At 40.5% G+C, this 21207-nt stretch overlaps 1 protein-coding gene across 1 annotated transcript in view; it reads left to right on the top strand.

Annotated features, from left to right (window-relative positions):
* The window catches only part of snx33 (sorting nexin 33), a 28473-nt gene extending 9673 nt beyond the window's left edge, over positions 1-18800 (top strand). Inside the window, exon 2 of the mRNA XM_084734482.1 lies at positions 18061-18800. Within this exon, the coding sequence (XP_084590608.1) occupies positions 18061-18314 (254 nt within the window). The 3' untranslated portion in view covers positions 18315-18800. The remainder of the gene's footprint in view (positions 1-18060) is intronic.
* Positions 18801-21207: the final 2407 nt, after the last annotated feature.

Below are 21207 nucleotides of genomic sequence, written 5' to 3'. Positions count from 1 at the left end.
GTTTTAACCATACAAGAAAACAAAGTGAAAATGACAATTTGCCACAGAATGTGCTGGACTGTTTGGCCCGAGTGCACTTCCTGGAGTCTTGTTGCCATTGGCAGGTTGCCAGGTAACCAGAGGAGACTCTGTGAAGTACCGAAAAGAAGTACAATTTTGGTAGCGATACCAAAACCTACTTATTCCCAATAAAATTTAATAGCTAAGAGACAACAAATACTGTGCGGGAGGAGGTGGTGCTGCAGTGTTTTTGTGCAGGCAGAGACCTTTTCCCTCTGCTGAGTCTTCCCTGCCGCTCCAGATAACTCCCCTCGATGTGACTTGTGTTCTGCTGAACCAGATACAGCTGTGGCAACACTCAGAACACACAGAACTGAGGTCAACCTTTTCCGGTGCGCTCCTCCTCCTCCTCCTCCTCTTCATCTGCTCATGGCTTCTTTCCTGCCTGACTTTCCCCTTCACTGAGGTCTTTTTTCTCTTAAACTGTGATCCTGGTGAGCATGTGAACAGCAGGAATGTTAACTGTCTTTGAGATGTGGTGTTGGGCAGCAACTGCATGTGGCCTTGATAAAATGGGTCCAGGGAGGAGAGGGTTTTTGGGTAATGTCAGAAAAATGTCAGGGTGTGCTCTGTACATGTCCTTCTTTCTGTTTTGGCTTTTCCTCAGCAGATCTTTTTAAGCCCTTTCTTTTTTGGTTTCTGTTATTGCTCAATCTGCGAGTCACCTCTGGTCCATAATCCTCTTTTACATCTGTCTTCTTCTTTTCATCTTTTTCTCCTCCTGGTTCGCGCTAAAGACACCCACAACAGAACTGCTTTCAGTTATGGAGAGAGTAAATCTCGTCTGGTCCAGAGGTTTTGGACTCCCGCTGTACTTTGAGCCTCTGCCAAAAATAATCTCATAGTTAGACCTTGATCTCATTCGAATATAATTGAAAATCCTGATCTGACGGGCTAATTGCATTGAATTGCTATAGAATAAAGGGCCTCTGTGGCTTTTGTGTGAGAGGCAGATGTGAGCACTGGGCTACAACCACACTGCCTGTTACAATTACGTGCTTGTTGGTCTCTGAAATTCATTGTACTGAATCCTTGTGAATGAGTAGCACTTATTTTGAATTATTGTGCGTGAGCATGAAGTGAGTAATGCATGCCTGGTATCAATCTGGTGTTAAAGCCTCTGGAAATTTGGCTTTAAATTCTAAAAATGCATGAATGATATCAAAGTTTAGGGTGTCATACACCCTTTTCCTGACAGGGAACTGAAGCCGCCATCTGTGTTGCCTTCAAAGCCACCAAGACTCCTTTGCAGTGTTTTAAAAAGTTAGTCAGGATGCGAACCAACTTTACTTGCTGCTGAGTCGAGGCAGCGGCAGTCGAACATCTCCTCTGTTCTGCGAGGTAAAATTGCTGCTTTTTTCAAAGGAGTCTTGGTGGCTTTGAAGAGAGCAGGCCGGGGCTCTAGCTGAAAAGTCTGTCAGTTTCGTTCAGAAGATTATCGATCATGTGGGTCGGGACTGATGACATGTTGTGTCCTCCAAATGGTGGAAGTATGAGGGTGATAGAATAAGTCTGTTGTATTGCTGCTCTTCATCGGGAATCTATTCCTGCAGCTGACGGTCTGATAGTTGTCCAGCTGTTTGATCAACTTGTTGCGTTCTCCAGAAACGCCTTCCAGCTCCTCCGACCTCAGCGCCTTTTGATGTGTCAGAGCAGTGGTTTTACTCAGAGGTCCCTCCAAATGTCAGAGCCTGTCACCCTCTGAAAGCTGTCAGCCTTAAAAAAAAAACAAAAAACAAAACCAAAAAACCCCGACAAACACTGCCATAGTGACAGAGCGCATTTAAGCCCCACCCACACCAGAGGGGAAACCAATCCATGGCTCTTCATTGACAGAAAAATGTTCTAAAAGCTGCTATGTGCTTGGATGCACTACCAATACGTTCAAGGACCCAGAACTAAGTTTTTATAAGCTGCCAAAAGGAGGAGGAGACAGGTGTGAGGCATCAGCAGGATGAACCCTGACACTCAGTAACGTAATGCCTAGATTACAGCTGCTAATTTAACCAGACAAACTGTGGAAATTCAAGATAACTTTGCTATAAAAGGCCTGGTTTTACATGGTGACGTGATCAAATAGTTTAAATTAAAGTATTTCACCTCATTTCTCACAGAAAAGCAACGTAAGGAGAAGAGACACTGAAATTTACTGAAAATACTGAGTTTGACAGTTTAATTTTTCCACTCTGGTAAAAACATATGGTGCTGAAATAATCCGTTGACATGTAATGTTTTTAGAGAGCTAGTCTGCACTCATTTTGTCGCCGTTTCTGTTGTCTTGTGACTCTACGCTGTTTGTCGTCTCACATGTCACTCCTTGCTGTTGTCTCACGTGCAGTGGGGCAACTGAAACAGAAACCCGTTAAATGATTGGCTGCTTGTGTGTCACTCCAAGCACTTAGGGATATGATTGGCTGTTAGAGAGCCAGGGCGGGAGCATGCTTCAGTTCTGTCTGTCTAATGATTGGCTGTTAGTTTGTCACTCATAGCATATTTGTTGTGTGTTTGTATGGTGAGTTGCAATTCATGCATTTAATGCAGTTTATGCATATTTAAATGTTTTATCACCCAGGCCAGGGAGAGTGTATAACCATGAAAATATTCAGAATATAGTTTTCTGTGAGGTAGTTGTTAGTTCATGGAATTAATTGCATAATTTGTCCAAACAAAACCACGTCCAAACCAAGCTCGATATCAACGAAGTGTACAAAAGCTTAAATGGCAGAATATTAAATTTGGATCAAAACTAATTTCCGATCTTTTGCTTATGCTTACTGATATTTAAGACTGGGCTGTTGTGGATTTTGGTTCCCAGTGGCTTTAAATATTAAATGTGAGTTCTGTGTAAAATTACATCAACAGCAATTGTAACAGCTATTCGTGAGAGTGAGGCAGATATCATGTTCTGTAGATTTTGTACCTGACAACGACCGAGATACAGCCACCTGTTGGAGCTTTGAACAAACACAAAAGGCCGCACAATAGAGTGAAACCAACCCGCCCTGCTGTGCGTGGGTATCTGTCCAGTCTGATCTGATCACATGTTGTGTAAGATGATATCTGAGGCGCTGGCTCTGCATCAAACTGTGTCCCCAGAATGACATGTAGTGGAAAGTAATGCAATTCCATGAAGAGTTTCAATGATGTCGCCTGTTTGGTCACCAAATAGGGTGTAACACCTGATAAATTAGTCAGATAATTTAAAGTTTTATAAGTTCTGATTAGTTCTTTAAAATTAATCCTGAATATTTTATGGAAATTTCAAACCTGCAAAACTGACCTCTCACGGCCCACTTGTAGCACTTTTGAGGCTCACCAGTGGGCCGCAGCCCACACTTTGGGAACCACTGTTCTGAAGTATGGTTAGTCTTCCCTTCCTGCTGATAGTGTGTTAAGACCTTCTGTGATCCACACCAGAGCAGGGCATTATTCACTTTGAGAATGAGCTAGCTCCCCTGGGACGCCTCCAGCCCGCCAGCCAGACTTTTTAATCTGGACAAGAGGTTAGTTGTCCTCCATATGGCAACACATTACAAAATCCACATGCAGGAAAAGATACGCCGTTGCCAGTTCTGAGGAAATGTGTGAGCCAAATGCCCACTGATAACAGAGGGTCGTCTAGCATCATGTTTTGGGATCGTGCCTACGTGCGCGCACGAACGCCTCTGTGTGTTTTGACTGTTCTCAGTGTTGTTTAATTTTTCTAAGTGCTGACCAGGAGCTCATGGCGTGTTTATATCGTTTGACAAACATGTTACAGATTAACATTCCATATACTGATTATAACACACGGGAAAATAACGTGCTGTCAGCAGGTAGACAAGCGTCAAACTGTGAAACCAGGCTTTGGTTTCAGGAGCGTGCAGCGGCCCAGTCAGGGCACCTTTTGAACGTTGATTGTATGTTATTTTGCTGGCTGCACTTCCCTTCGCTGACTGTGGTGACTATGGAGAGCAAATGTTTTCGCTCTCCTGTTTGCTTACTCATAAATCTTGACAAAGGCTAGGCCCTCGTCTTCACACACACTGTCTATCCTCACGCTTCTGCATTCCTGTCTGTGTTGGCCCCGTGCACTGTTGTTTCACACTGAAGGAGATTACAGATGTCTCCAAGAACTCTTTTTTTTTTTTTTACCGCTGCCGCCTCCCTCCTCCTCTCAGAGAACCACAGATTTCATGGCTAAGTGGCATCAGGCTGAAAAAGGCATGAAGTCAAAGAGGACTGCGCTTATATTTTATGTTCTGTGTCACTCATGGGTGTAGGAATTTGACGAAACATTAAAGGCAACTTTTAGTTTCGGTATACAAGTCAGGCAAATACAACACCACTAACTATGACCTCAGTTACAACAGAACTGAACGCCTTGCTAAGCATTTTTTTTTAAGGTAATAAGATATCAAGGTAATTTATTGTCATTACACAACACAGGGTTGCATAATAAAATGAGAGTTCAGAGGTTCCTTAATGCTGCACACACATATAATATAGATAATTAAATTCAATCAAATAAATAGACTAAAATAAATTAAATTATGAAACAAAATATATTAATATACATTAACTGTAAACCCTAATAAGTCAGCAGCACTCAAAAAAATTTAGGCAGTCAGTTGCCACTATTTTTTTGAGTTTATGAACTCAGAAGTTGGACGTTATCAGTTTTTGGAATTGGTGTTGCGTGACACACAGTTTGTCTTGGTCATTGCTCTGGATGAAGCAAACGCTGCAGCATGCAGAGATGGACCCAACGCTTGATGTGGGTTCATGAGATTTTGTGGGTAAGGAACTGTCTCAGCTAAAGTTTGACAGACCCCAGGTTCAAGCAGTGCTGTATGAGCAGGTCATGGCATTTGTCCCGCCCTGCTCCACTGTGATTGGACGGCGGGGTAGAAAGTGACAGTGACGAGTGCAGCGTTTTACCCAAAGTTGGACATTTTTCAACTGTGGGCAATCAGAAAAAACATGCAGAATATGCAGTGCACAGCACAAAAAAGACGCTACACTGTGTTGACAAACTTAGCATGCTTCACAAAGACTCTAACTTTATTAGTATCAGTGATAGCTTGCTAGCATAGCTTACCTCTCAAGTTTAAACTAGGCATTGAAACCAGTTGCTAATAAGGCTGGTTGTTAGAGAAATACAGCCTCCTCAGTCTTTTCATTGGGACGGGAGTTGTGCCAAATTGAACTTTGCTCAGCTTTTGCCTGTGCAACATCATTTGGCATCTCACTGCATCGGCCATTTAAGTGCATGCAAACGTTCATCCCTGGTGGAACTGAACAGCTGTTTCCAGTTAAAAAGAATAATGATATACTAGTAAAAATAATGGCTCATTGAGCAGATAAACACTACAGTGCTTAGCGACCGAGTGAGAGATTTTTCGCAAGAAGTCGGTGGAGCATGCAACAGGTAAAACGCAATTCTAAATGCATGATTATGTTTGCTGGATGTGTGAATACGCAGCTGTTTGCTAACATGTTTGCTTAATAAGATGATATGCATGACAGATGGTGTGTTTTCAGCCAAGTGGCTAAAAAAAATAATTAATACTGCTTAAACTCAGTGCTATTTTCAGTCTGAATGCCTGCTATGTCTGACATGGTTGCTTAATCGTTAGCACCATCGCCTCACAGCTGGAGCTGACCAGGCCAGCTGGCGGCTCTCTGTGTTGAGTTCACAGGATCTCTTTGGTCCAAAGAAACGCAGGTTGGGTTAATTGGCAATCCCAGTTATCCCAGTGGAAAAAATCAGTTAGGCAGTACAATAAAAGAATAAAGAAAAGACAAAGAATCGAGATACAAACAACGCTAATACTAATGTGAGGTAGGGTTGCTTACTGTTCACATTTGTACTGATTCGGGTACCTGGAACCAAACAGAACCTTTTTCAGTACCCTGTTGGAGGAAGCTGATAGTCCCCTCTTCTCGTCTTGCAATTCATGAATACTGGCTTCAGACATACTAATAAATCTCACACACTTTTAGCGTACTAAATAGCATTTCGGTAAGGAAATTTGGATGCAGAGGCTAAATGTTGGTTGACACTAATAAAAATGTTGAACTAACGTCAACAAGACAGTTACAGGAAAGTCCTACCAGGCACTGAAATTTGGCGCAGAATGATTTAACGTGTAACAATACTCAGTAGTACAGATTTAATTTAGTCGGCACCCTTAAAAGTTCAACTCTAAAGTATAGAATATAAGAAAAGTGTAAAGCGGTAAGTAAATAATATGCATCAATAAAATTTAAGATTTTAAATGTATTATACAGTGAAAAATAACAGTGTCCACATGGCATTTTGGAATCCACTATGTACGTTTTCAAAGTCCCCAGGAAACAAGAACAACCTCCAGCAAATTAGCCTGGGATGCTAATAATAGAACAGTAAACAAGCTAACAGCTGTTACCTTCTCTTTTGCAGGGATCTAGTAATTTTAATGCCAGAGCTCGCCTCCTGACATGCAAACGTTCCACTAAAACAAGTTCCCCCACTGCACTGTTTTGCAGCAGCAACATTACCTCACCCTGGGCTTGTTGCTGTCCAAAGACATTTGTGATTGGTTTAAAGAAATGCAAACAAGGCAGGGTGTTTTTCCCCTATAGCAGAACGTGTATGCATGGCTATGTGAGAGTAAGACTGGACGGGTGACAGCAGGTGGTGTAGTGCGTTTGGACGACCATTTGAACGCCTCAGTAGGATCAGATGGTTACTGAAGGTGCTTCTTAGGCTGTAGATGCTGTACAGATGCATGCTGGGGTAGGCTTCACTCTCAAATCTCTAAGTGCTTGCATTATCATGAATGAATGGAAAATAGAAGTCACTGCCATCTGTATTTGTTCATGTTTTGATCAGCTCCTTTGGCATCACGTTCACCAGTTAGCTCACAGATTAATAGTTTTTCTGGCTCTGCCTGTCGAGCTGCAGTGCAGCTAAAGTGCAGCGAATGTAACCCGAAACTGAAACGTCATCCTCTTTGTCCTGCTGCAAGTGTCAGAAAGATTCTGCAACTGTAGCCATGGCAACGCCGTGACACGATGCTCGGGGTTGGCATGGTGACGCCAGCCCCTCAGAGGAGAGCATTGTCAGCGGTGCATTCTCTGGTCTTTTCTTGTGTCGTGATGCTGTTGTGTGTGCAAACGATCATAAAAGTTATGACACTGGAAAAATCCTTGTGATTCATTTTGGAAGGACGCGTCAGTAGAGGTTTGATATCCACATCGCTTGAATGTGTTTATTGTGTCGGCAAGGACAACTAACATCATGATCAGCCAACGTCTTTCATCATAGGAACATCTTGCCTTTTTTTTTTAAATTTGTGCTGCTGCCTCTCTTGAAGCCATTGCAACACTTAAAAAAGTTAAAGAGCAAACACACGCGGAACATAATACATCTGTTCTATAACAAAAGAGCTGAAACTGTTGTTAATTAATTTTAATGTCACATTCTGAAACACAGAATAAAGCCTTTAGACCCAGAGGGATTGGAGGACATTGCAACTCTTGTCTCACAAAGCTTAAAGAATTAAAATAAGCTATACAAAGGAGTTATGATGTCACAGATAATGTTGTCACTGCCCATTTATTTTACTTGACGTGTGATGACATAAGAGATTTTTTTTCATGTCTGATCTTTGTGAGGCTGGCCGAGTTTGAAGCTCATAATAAAGCTGCTTACTTTGTTCCAAATGGCGGCTGGAAATCCCAAATATTTTCATCCATATCCAGTCCAACTTTTGATTTCACTGTGGCAACACCCTCGGAAATCTGAGCTGAAAAGGGATGAATTAAATCCCTCTGCAGAGGAACGTTGTGGGATAAACAGAGGGCTATTAGCAGCGGCAGTGAATTATAGTTCCCTTCGAGATCAGTGCTGAGCATGTCCCTCTTAATAAACAAACAAACACTGTTCATCTTGATATCTTGACAGGGACATGTCTGACAAGAGTGTGGATTTACGACACCATCTGTGAGGGAGTATAGAATCATTTTAGATTAGATTCTCTTGTATTAAAAAAGAACATCTGTTGAACATCTTTTTGCATGGCTTGAATTAAGAACTTCAGTTTGAGCTTTGCAGCTATTGGAAGCCTCATGCCTTATTATTTTTGGGTTGAGAGGGGATACTTTAAAAATATATTCAGATACAATTATTGATTGTCTCCTAAAAACTGTAGTCAGTAACCTAATCAAAGTAGCAAAATGTTAAAGTAATGTGACTTGATTACTTTCTGTTAGTATTGGATTACCTCAGTACCAAATATGATGAAATGTTTGAGCCTAAAATAATGTTAAATGTTCCTTGTTTGGTTTATTAATTATTTGTTCAGCTATTCCTTCCTTTGTTGTTCCTTAAATGAACATTTATTAGCAGCAGTACTGTAGCAAATGTAAAAGTAAATTTACACGAACTAATCAGTATCACCACCTACATTCCTAAAATATTTTTCAGTTGTAGTAGCAGGAGTAGTACTAGTATTGACAGGTTTGCCAGCTAACTGCATTTCTGTGTAGCTAACATTAGTGGTTAGTGTCTGTATGTTATTGTTAGAGGTTGGTCTGTGTAGCTAACGCTTACGTTTGCTCTTGCCTGTAAATGTTTCTTTAAATTTGACGCTGTGTTCTGGGATGATGACAGTATTTTCACAGCTGAAGGCAGAACTGTCACTGTACTGTGATGCTGTTTATCTTTCATGATTTAAAGACAAAATGTTGATGCAATAATAATGAATTGACTGTACGATTAGCTGGTTTCACTCAGACCAGACTGGTATTGTAATATGTGTACACTTCTCATAATAGTGTATCATTCTTGATTTTAATTGTAATGGAATACAGTTACCTTTTATGTTACATGTAATCAGTTACTCTCCAAGCCGCTTTCTGCAAGAGTTGCAGTCAAGGTCAGGAAAGTACAGGATGTGCGCAAAGTAGTCCTGAGCGTGCAGAGTCTGCTGCCCGGGCACAGATGAAACATTTCTCGTAAGTAATTCCCTCGTGCAGACTCAAGAGGGTGGTTCTGTTTTGAACATTCCTCATCAGTGACAGAATCAAAGAATTGTAAAAATATTTGTTTTTATCATCCGTTTGCCACTCTTTAGAGTAGAAATGTGCGCTGAAGATAAACGGTCAAAGGGATATTTAAGACGACTGAAATCGGTTGAGCACGTTCCAGCTCACAGACTCTTTTTTTTTTTTTTTTTAATTTGTGTATCTGATTGGTTGCTGTAAACACTATTACTGTTAGCTTACTCAGCAGTGGGCTTTTTTATGTTTGTGTCTCCTCAAGGCTTTTAAGGCCCACTTTAAACATTGGCAGATAACAGAGTCCTTTTGACCCTGTCATGCATTCTTGGAGCTGTGTCTCAGTTTTTCTTCTTCTCTTCTCTTCTCTTCTCTTCTCTTCTCTTCTCTTCTCTTCTCTTCTCTTCTCTTCTCTTCTCTTCTCTTCAGTTTTCAGCTCTTCTGCTCATGTCGTTCCCTTCCTTTCCTTTCATGTCCTATCCTGTCTTTCCTTTCCTTTTTCATTTCCTCTTCTCCATCAAGATTACGTGTCAATATTTGATCTTGTCATTATTGACTTAAGGCACGGTCACACCAGCATTTAAAATGGCAAAGTTGCGTGAACAGATTCAGCTTTGGCAAACGTTGATGCTCTAACTTTGTGCCAACTTTTGATGCAGTAGGGTGCCAGAGAGTCGGACATGGAGGAAGCTGTTAGTTAAACTGCTCTATCCACTTTTATTGAACTTTCCCCTGTCAGCTATATACTTGTCCACAGACGAGGAATTGTTATGAACCAGGATTTAATGATATAAATATGACTTTTGAATTGCAGTAACAGTGTAAACTTATTATCCCATTAGGCCAAGCCAACACGCTTGCTAACTAACTGTCAGTTATCCTGCATTTGTCGTCAGTTAACAAGCTTGTTAGCTCGGTCTCTGATTGAATAATAGGGTTAAATCAAAAGTTGTATTTGAATCATTGACAGTGTGGCTTTATTATCCCACTAAGGCCAGAGATATACTTGCTGTTTAACCACGTTTCATTTGCGTAGGTGTGGCATTCATTTCTGAGGACATGCACAACCATCACTTTAAATGGATGCAGGATAGAGTTGGGCGATATATTAAAATTTTCCAAACCATCATCAGGCAAGAATCAGCAATTGACAGAAAAACATAAAAAACTCACTAAAACCATCTTTGTTAGTCTGTCCACTCTTCCAGCAAACACCAACTGTTGTTTGGTTGAATTAAATCCTTAATTCACCACGTGAAAAGAGTGAAAAGAGTGAAAAGAGTCTAATTCTGCAGGTTACCGCTCGCTCCTCATCAAAGGATGAAAACAAGGCACGGAGCAGCAGCTGTTGCTCTGTGCTGCAAAAATCGCCCCAAAAATCAGCCCAAAAAAGCGACTGGCGATGGATTCAGACCATCGTCGACAGATGACGTATTCAAGCAATCGCCCAACCCTAACGCAGGATACGTGAGGCAGCCATGATGCGAAGGGATGCAAACGCGTAGTAAAGACCAAGCTTACAAGCTTGCAAACTGACAAGTGACAATTAATTAGTTAGCTAGCAAAGTAATTGCAAAAGAACTAGCTTCCCAGCTTCGGTGCAGTACAGCATTACATTTTATCCTTGTTGAGAGTAGCAGAGGACTGTCATGGTGGAGGACCCCCAGACGCCTCACTTGATTTGTCTCCCCTGGGCTTGGGGCCACTGGCAAGGTGTCCCTTATTTTTCTGCATTGAAGGTGGCATCTCTAGCATGTGAGTTTGCCTCCAGCACTGCCTGTTTCACTCACAGATAAATTATGTGTGGCACTTTCTGGTCTTATTTTTGTTGTTGCTTTTTTTAAATTCACATTTTTTTCGAGAGAGATCAACAGAGAACAAATATCTCATCAGTTCACTGCGGTGCTTGACACAGACGTCAACCCCTCCACACACACACACACACACACACACACACACACACACACACACACACACACACACACACGCTCAGAGCCCTCCGCTAATGGTCAGTGTTTTGTGGTGACAAGCCTCATTTGTCCCCAGTTGAGAAATGTTTCTGTTTACTCGTCTGTTTGACGAGAAAAACACCCACTAATCTTACTCAGTCACGTTAGTCCGCCCCGTGTTTGAAGTCTCGGAGCCAAATTTACAGATCTGTTTATTTTACAGTGCATGGATGAGTCACTCCGATTATGCAAATTTGACATGGCTGTTGTCTAGTCAGTATTTCGAGTTAATTGTATTTTCTGATTTTCCGAGTTCATGAGTAATGGTTGTTTCAGTCACTTGGTCCACCAAACCATAGTCCATTATCTTGGATGTGAGAACGTCATGCCTTTACCTGCCAAATAGTTTTTCCTTTTACTTTGCGAGAGAGAAGTTTAACCCAGTTCCAAGTCTTAAAGGAAAAACGGGGGTGTTGTGTGTTTTGTGGTTTGCATTACAGCAGTGAAGTCATTACATACTAGCGGCTGTGCTTTCACATATTACTGTTTGACTCCTCACACACACACTTCCACAGGATTGTGAGGCAATAAGCAATGTTTTTCATAACTGGAGACTGTATTAACCTGCAGCTTTTAAAGGAGCGTATCTTGATTTGTAAATACCATGGGGTCATTTCAGTTCATCGTAATGACTCTGTTTTTGGAAATATAATCATTATTCCCAGAGGAAGGTAAAAGGCTCATTACTTTTTAAGAAAAATAAACTGTTCACAGTACAGCACAGCCGATAGCGTACAATAATGTGAGAAGTAAGTTAGAGTTTTTTTTTCAGCCTAATATGACAGCTGCAATGACTAATCGATTAATTGATAATTAATTGACTATTAAATTAATGACTCACCCTTCGACATAAACAATAGCAACACAACAAAGAAGAAAAGTGCACAAAGTGTGTTAAATTGTAAATACAAAACAGAAAAATCCCACCCCAAAAGTGCCACAGTATAAAAGAAAGTGAAACTAAAAACAAAAAACAAACGAATAAATTACTAACATATTGTAATAAATAAATCCTACAAGAATATAACAGTAGCAATCAATCACTGCCTGAGCGAGTCAGAGTTTCTGCAAGAAAGGGCGCAGGGGTTTCCAAAGTCATCAGAATCTGTCAGATTTATTCTTGAGATCGTAAGTCAACCTCTCCAGTGGGAGTGGTGGAGTGGTGGAGCAGACCACTGCAGCAAGATGCATTTTTTTTTTGCCAAAAATAAAAGAATTATTAACAGAGATTTGGTATCCTTATTAAAGAGGTTGTCCAAAGTATGATTCAGCAGATTGAACGAAAGAGCCAGTGTGAAAATACCTGGATGTGATGACATGACCAGAGCAGATGGAAAAAAGCTAATGGCGAATTTGGAGATGTTTGAAAAAAAAGGAAAAAAAAATCAGTCCTTTTTATTAAAAAAAAAAAAAGTCAAAATTCTCTGATTTTAGCTTCTTAAATGTGAATATTTCCTGGTTTCTTTACTCCTCTGTGACAGAAAACCGAACATCTTTGGGTTTTGGACAAAACAGGACATTTTGAGGACGTCATCTTGGGCTTTGGGAAACAATGATCAACATTTTTCATTCATTGATGATGAAAATAATCATTAGTTGCAGCCCTGCTACATATGGCTTCCTAATGACACACATTACAGTGAACCCTCTTGTCAAACAGTTGATATTAGCAGACTCTCTATCAGTCCATGTTATGTTTTGTTTATTACTTATGTACACATTATAGAGGTCAGCTGATTTATACAAGCTAAAGAGGCTCCACTCCAGTTTTGTGGTGCCTCCACTTTAAAATTAAACAGGAAGAATGATTTAAATAACTGACTGGTAACCATGGTCCCAGCTGAGAATGAGTTAAAATTAGACCCACTTGTCTTAAAACTGCTGTCTGCTAATGATTGGATCCTGAAAGAATCTGCAGTCTGAGGAGAAAAATAATGCTGGCTCTGCTAAAAAGGAACTCAGCCATAAGGGAATTGGGAAATGTCATCACCGCTAATTTATAAATACAAGCGCTCGAGCACCCTGCTCTGTAAACAAAAAGAAATATCTTAAAGAGGGGCTTCCGTTCTCAGATTTCGAACAGAAGATTGATTTAGATGTAGATGCAGAGGAGAAGTGCTTCTCTTCCTGAAGTCATTCTGCAGGGACCGCGCGCCCAGAGAGGCCTGTGGGAAATGGGGAATTTAGCAGATGCCTGAGTTCAGTCAGCCAGAGGGTTGAGGTCAGAGTTAATCTCAACCGTCCTCATTCTTTTTCTCTCTGTCTCATACTCACACATACTACTTATTCAACTAGACAGGGTATTTGCAGGCCTGGAAAAGTCTGAAAAGGCATTTCAGTTTTCTCAAAAAGTCGGGAGATGTTACACACTTATTAACCACGTGTGGGTTTGTTGTGCAGGAAGTCTTTTTTATGGAGTTTCAGTCAGCACCATCAAACAAGCTAATTATGTCATAAAAGCCATTTTTCCACTACATGCTATGGCTCAACTTGACCTTATTCACCGACTAACTGTAAACCTAAACTGTAGATTTACTGCCAGGTTGACAACTCATGTTTTCTGCTGCTCTGTTGCATTCACTGTCTCTCTCTGTCAAGCACACACATTAAAACAAGCTATGCTATGCTAAAATGGAGCATATGAAGTGATGGTCTTCTTGATACGTCTGGACCCACTGTGTGGGTTTAAAGCTGCCGTTTCTGAGTGAATTAATAAAAGTCTGGTTGGGTTAATTGAAGCCTGTTGATTTAGAGGAGTTGGGTTTGTGCAGTTTGTCCTGCGCTGTGGGACCAGTCAGTGGTCTGCAGTGTTTTTATGTCATGTTTTGTATCGGGTCAGCTGCTTCTGATTGTTTAATCCATCCCTCCATGTCCTTCCACTTACGCAGGTCTGGATTATGTAGATTTTAAACTGGAATAGGCATTTTATTTTTACCATCATTGGGTAAAAGGTCAACAATATAAAACCAGACTTCTGCTCCTCCTCTTGACTCTGTTATCGGGCTTCAGAAAATCTTGCTTGTGTCCGGAGACTTTGGCCAATCACAGGCTGGCAAGATCATTGTTGAAGTCGCATTCCCAAAACATCTGTATTTCACAATCTGGGAATGAGACTCAGTAATGAACTGTCTTTCTCCAGAATCGCTTACTGCACCTTTAGTCAATTATATCATTAGAAACTATTTCTATACCTCGCTGCAAAGTTCTGAAAAAAGCAATATTAACGAATTCTACACTGGTTTTCCATCATACTTTCATACTTTGGAAGAACTGATCATGAAATGGGTATTTAATTGCATCCTATGTGGTATTAAAAAGTCTAAAATTTAATTTGTTGAACTGTGCAGAAACCCTGCTAAAGAGCCTCATTTGTGTTTTCTCCTCCCCTGCACAATGCTGCTTTTCCTTTTCCTTTTTCTTTTCTCTCCTCTCCTCTCACCCCTTCTTAATCCCCCACAGAGAACTAATATCTACCCAGCACAGACCCATGAAGCTGTCACATGTGAAATAGTTCAATTCAGTCTTTGGCCACAGTCGTAAAACATGCGGTAGCCAGTCTGGTTGGGCAAGATAAACAAATCTGGTGACTTTCCAGACCACTGGCCATGTATCACAGAGCATATGCTAACCAGGGAAAAAGAGGCAGAAAGCCTATAGTGGGAAAGAGAGATTGGCTTCTGGAATAGATGCAGTTTTGGCTTTATTCTATTGCAGTTTTTCTTGTATTTTGCAGCTTTTGTTGTGTTTGTGCATCAAGTTAGAGAGCAGATTTAGCTGCAAGGAAGAGCACTGTGATGACATTTTGCATTAGCTGATCCAAACAGTGGAATTTGCTTTTATAATAGAAGTAAACCTAATTAGGCTTTTTTATTTTGTAGCTCATATGTTGTGGCTGTAACTGTATAGTTTTGTGTCAATTTAGGAGGAAGATTTGGCTGCAAGGCAGAGCACATCAAAGCTGTCTTTGTAACGAGATTTTGCATTAGCTACTCCCAAAAATGTTGATTCATCCCCCCATTATTCCCCCGCTCCGCACACATACACTCAACCACGAGTGCCTTTCCTTTATGTCCCACAGACATGCTATCTGGTGATGCATATTCTCCTCTCATGTGGAAAACAGAAGACATGAATGTAGGTCAGCGCCACAGACTGTAGTCCACACGCCTCCTCGCTGGAACGGACTGGAAGTACTGTTCATGCTTTCCCAGACTTCTGCCAGGAATTCCATACAAAATCCAGGGCGGCATGAACTCACAGATAGAGCTAATGGATAAAACCTGCACACTGCATTAAAGACAGAACAACTAGCTTGTCCAAACTAGTCCTACGAGCTAGCTTATCTGCATGATGTCTTAATAAGATCAGCCTCCTTCCTGGTTTCAGCTTCAGATTGAGACAGACGCACTAATCTGATGGGAAATGCAGCGTGGCGGCATGCCACCGGGCTGCCATGTTCTTCACTTGGAAAGTGACGTCATGGCAGTCTGGGTGAATGTGGTTGCAACTTGTCCGCATCATCTGAAAACTAGACGTTTGGTATGCAGTGAAACAAAAAGTAATTGTGTAGCGTGTTCCCGGCTTTACCTATAAAGTGCGCAGCTTTGCAGTAGTTAATTTCTGGGGGAAAAGTTGAGATGTTGGTCTTTACTGCTGAGATGTTGGCACAACATTACTGCAGCAGTTTATTTCATATATAACATATATCACAGTAAGTAATACAGACCCACCCAAAGAGCAATAAAAATCTGAGACTCTTTTTAAGACTATGTTTAACTTTTATTACAACTTTTCCTTTTGGGTTTTTATATTTATTCTTTTATCAGAAGCACATTTTACAGCCTTTTAGTGGCTTGGGACCTTCTGTATGAGTTTTTACATTGTCTGAAAATAGTGAGTATTTAGTTGACAGTGACATAAAAATCCATTGAGAATTCTGGCATACACAAAAACATATTTTCTCATTTATCTCTAGTGGTATGCTGTTTGTGTTGCTCACAGAATAAAAAAATGACATGATTTAAAAGTTTTCTTAGAGACTTTACTATGGTAGAAAGTTGTCCCTTCATGAAAAAAGGACTTCTGCAGATTATCCTGCAGCAACACGTTAAAGGGATAGTTTGGATTATTTAATGTGGAGTTGTATGAAGTACTTATTGATAGTGTATTAGCTGCAGTAGATGTCAGTTGGCAAACCCCCAGTTTGGAGAAGCAGAGACGGGCAGCAGCACTGAAGCTAAACAAAAGGTATTTAGTTTAAGTCTACACTATATTTAGAATGGTTTGAATGCATCATCCTGCTGTCAGACAGCCTTTTCTGGCAGGAAACCACTCTCCAAACCAACCAAACTCCATCATCAGTAATTTTACCTTGGAGAACACGGTCTACTGCTGCCTCAATCTGTTAGTTTGTTTGTGTTATTGTGTGACTTTGGTAAATCCATACTATCATTTTGAAACACTAGTCACACAGTAACACAAACAAACTAACAGACAGAGGCAGCAGCAGGCAAGAAACTCCTGTGTTCTCCAACACAAAATTACTGATTTCCTCAATGGAGTTTGGTTGGTTTGGAGAGAGCGATATATAACATCATAATTATATGACAGCAGTTTCCTGTCAGAAAAGGCAAAGTTAAGGAATGAAAATATTTTTGATATAGCAAAGATTTAAACTGATGCTGATGCTCATGATGTTTGCTGGAGTTTCTTGAAGATGTTTCACCTCTCAGCTGAGTGGCTTCCAACTGACTGGTATTTAACCTCTTGTGAGGTCATTAACCTGCGAGAGTCATGTGAATCGTTGACCCACCCAGCCATCACGTTGATCGTTCGGATAGCTTCTGTGCTGCTTCTCCAAACTGGGGGCGTGTCGACCACCATCGTGCAACCCTGCATTAAATAATCCAAACTATTGATTTAATGTTGTTAAACTTTTTGGTTTTGATTTTCAGTGCTGTGAGCGGCACAAACAAATAAACAGCTGAGGTGAGAGCATAAATCTTAGGAGAGGAAACCCCCAAAACCTAAGAAATAAAACCAAAACTATTCGCGTGGCCCTGGCTAGACACAACTATGTGTAAGTGATAAAATATGTTTTTGTTTCTATTCGAGTGGAGACAGAAACCTCAGAGATGTATATCTCAAAAACTGGGCAAGTAAAACCAAAACTAACTGCATTACCACTGGAAGGAAATGAGAACCCAAGTCTTTTGTTGTTGTTGTGTTTTTTGGCATTGGGTGAACTGACCATTTAAAGGGAAATTACAGATCTTTTTGAAGTGGGGTTGTGTGAGATGTTCATCAAAAGTCGCCCACGGTTTGAAGAAGCAGAACAACCAGCGTAGGAAGATAAACAAGGTACTGCTGTGGACAGGAGCAGCAACAAAATGTATTTTAGCCACGTAAAAAAGATTTAAAAATGTCAGTTTAAGCATATGCTATATGTAGAATATTTTCACCGCTTCACCCTTCCTTAAGTCAGCCTTGTCTGACGGCAAACTGCCGGTATATAAGCCAATTATTGCTCTTTCTTGCTCAACCAAACTCCATTGGGAAAAACAGTAATTTTACCTTGAAGAACATAAAAGCTGCTGGCCTACCACTGCCTCATTCTGTTAGTTAGTGTGAATCCTAACTAACCTTTTAAAAAACCAAAGTCATACAATAAGGCTGTCTGAAAACAAGGTAAAGTGGTGAAAATATTCTAAATATAGCTTTTTTAGATGGCTAAAATGTGTTTTGCTGCTGATCCTGTCCACAGCAGTATGTTGCTTAGCTTCTTTACTTCCTAAATGTGCCGACCGCCATCTACCGTAGGTAATAAACTGATGCACTCATAACCTCATACAACCCCACTTCAGAAAAATCCTATTCCTTTAAGTAAGCCTAGCGTTCTGTGGATTCTGCCCAGCCTTCTGTTTTTAACATCATATAACTTTTTTTTTTTTTTTTAATCTAAATCCAGGTGCCTTTGCCAAGGTGAAGGAGAGCCAGCGGATGAGTGACGAGGGGAAGATGGACCAGGACGAGGCTGACGGCATTAGGAAACGCTGCCGGACGGTCGGGTTCGCCCTCCAGGCAGAGATGAGCCACTTCCATCAGCAGCGAGAGGTGGACTTCAAAGACATGATGCAGGCCTACCTCAGGGAGCAGATAGCCTTTTACCAGCGTGTTGTCCAGCAACTGGAGCGCACCCTGCGCATGTACGACTGTCTGTAGAGACGCCGAGCTGCTGTCCAGTTCAAGATGCCAAAAAAAAAACACAGAAGAGAAGGAAAGGAAGATCCAAGTCTTGACTCTTTTATCAAGGCGTTTTGTGTCGGTCATGTTTGGTTAAAAAAAGACTTGCAGATAAGTGAGGCAAGTTGTTACTGGAAAGACTACAAAGCCAGTCAGTCTTTCGCTTTGATGGATTCAAAGTCACATTTTTTTTGTTGTTGTTTTTTTTAAAGACCTACTGTACCTTTTATTTCTGAAATACACATCACATAGGCATCGTCACAGCATGTTGTTTATTTTACATAATTTAAGGTGTTTGTAACATTAAAATAAGAATATAGGTTTCAAATTCATAGCAAATCTATAGTTGACTTTTGTTTAGTGTAACACGCCATGAAACGGGTTCTATTCTGAGATTGTCCCCTTCTCTCCATCATCATGCACTTTGACGTCTCCTGGGACTGATCGAATGGCTTCCAAATTGGAAAAAAGTCTAGGAAAAAAAGCATAATATTCTGGTTTATTTACTGACATTCCAGATATTTTTTAACACAGCATTTTAGGCTTCCATTAAAGTCACTGATTTTTCTCATCAGACCATGAAACAGTAGCATGTCTGGCCAAAAAAAAAAAAAAAAAGTGCACTGCATACTAAAGTGAAATCTCACCATCTCACCGTTGTTGAGTGCTCATCTTGCTCAGGTGTTCACTGCCTCCAAATCCACGTCGGTTTCTCCGGCGTCTCTCAGCGCGAGTCGCAAATGTCTGACTCAACTCTGCACCATGTGGACGACTCACTGAGAGCATGTAATTCAGTTTAGTTATGTCATTTTATGCAGCAAGTGCCTTTAAGGATCTGAGGCATTCCAGTGGGATGAAAATATTTTTAAATGGACCATTTGTCTGTAGCGTGGCTTGTGTTTCATGGGGGACGTTTTCTGGAATGAATTGTATTTAGAAACAAGTTTGCACATGTTTTTTTTTTTTTTTTTTTTTTATATGTGGGGGTGTGTTTGTGTGTGGCTGAGCGAGTGAAATGAGTTAACTACTGTGCTGATCAATTCCCTTTTCCACGGCGGGAAACAAAGAATGATGTGTTTGTATGTAGCAGCAGGTTTATCTAGCCAGCTAGTGTGAGAAATAGACTTTTAGTTGGATTAAATGGTTGTCTGAGGCAGAACGTCAGTGTAGTATTTCAATATTTGTATTAAATCATTTAGTTGAAACAGGACCAAATGCTTTCTGATACCAGAGTTTTGTTTTTAATGTAGTCTGGGTAAAAAAAACGCAAACAAAATCACATTATTTTATTCAGATTATATCTAGACTGTACCCCTAAAAACTTAAAGGACCAGTGTGTAGGATTTAGTGGCATCTAGTGGTGAGGTTGTAGATCGCAACTAACTAAATACACAGAGTAGAAACTACGGTTTCTCTGCTGCAAAACTTGCGACACACACTAAACGCTCTGTTTAGAGCCAGTTTGGTTTGTCTGTTCTGGTCTACTGTAGAAACATGGTGGTGCCTATATCCTTAGGCATAAACAGCTCATTCTAAGGAAACAAAAACACAAAGATCAATAATTTCAGGTGATTAAACACTAATGAAATCATGCTTATGATGATATTATATTCCACTCCTGCCATACTCTGCCAATAAATGCCCCCTAAATCCTACACACATGACCTTTAAAGAAATCACCTGACATTTTATAAATACATTTATTGCTCTTGTCATGAGTTTCATGAGAAGATCAATACCACTGTCATCTCTGTGTCTTAAATATGAAGCTACAACCAGCAGATGGTTAGCATAGCTTAGCATACAGACTGGAGACTGTGGGAGAGAGCTAGCCTGGTTTTCTGCATTTTTTTTTTTTTAGTTTAGTTTATTCGTAAGGGACAAATACGTAAAATATCATGCACACGCGTTTATAGTCTAAGCTAATTTGTGACACCAGTCCCTTGATCTACAAGGGACTGGTGTTAAAATGACATGTTGCAGTGTAAATCTTAACATGCTATACTACATTCTGTACAAAAACCAAGGTGTAAAAACATCAATTTGTGGTTTTATAGAGGTTATGACACTGCAGCCAGTCATGAAGTAGTGCAGCACGTAACCCTCTGAAAAACAACACAACTTGGCATAAAATATTACATGTTAATTAGTGAGCTTAAGAGGCACAGAGTCAGGCTAACTGTTTCTCACTGTATGCTAAGCTAAGCTAACTAGCCTCTGGCTAGAGCCTTAAATTTAAAACAGTCTCATGACAGTTTGTGATTTCATCAGAAAAGGTGATTTCCGCGACACTTTGCATGACTTTCAAACTAATCTGTCGTCATCATTCTGCGATCTGCAGCGTCCTGTTTACACTTTCAAAATAAAGGTCTTTTAGTAGCAGTTTTAGGCACTACTTAGGGTTAGGTTTAGGAAAAGATCATGGTTTGGGTTAATAGGCCTATTTCCTCTCAGATTTAATGAACTTAATATTTCCACAGAGTCCCACTCTTCACTGTTTGAGTGAGTGTTCATTAGTAAATAAGAGTTTTTCCAGCAGCATTACTCATCCTGTTTAACAAGAGAAAACTTTCATGGCAACTTGTGGTTTGACGAGACTATCTTAACCTTAGAGGTTGCATTTATAGTTTAAGCGTTACCTCAAGACGCGCGGGGAATGTTTTTGTGAGCTCGACGCGCTTCTCCTCAAGCAATTCCCAGTGTTCACTTATCAGTTCTTCTTCGTCTTATTTTGATGGAAGCGGGTTTGATCTCTCAGTGGCGTGTTTGGGTGTGGATGAAAAGTGAAACGAGAAATGTTTTTGTGAAGTCTCTTGGTGCCTGGTGTTTGTGAGCAGCTTCAGAATTTGAAGTCAGAGCCTTATTGTGGTTC

Source organism: Lutjanus erythropterus, chromosome 13, assembly GCF_056507025.1.
Source record: "Lutjanus erythropterus isolate fLutEry1 chromosome 13, fLutEry1.hap2, whole genome shotgun sequence".
NCBI lineage: Eukaryota > Metazoa > Chordata > Actinopteri > Lutjaniformes > Lutjanidae > Lutjanus > Lutjanus erythropterus.
The sequence above is the reverse complement of the archived record's forward strand: the minus strand, read 5'-3'. Positions and strand labels throughout refer to the sequence as shown.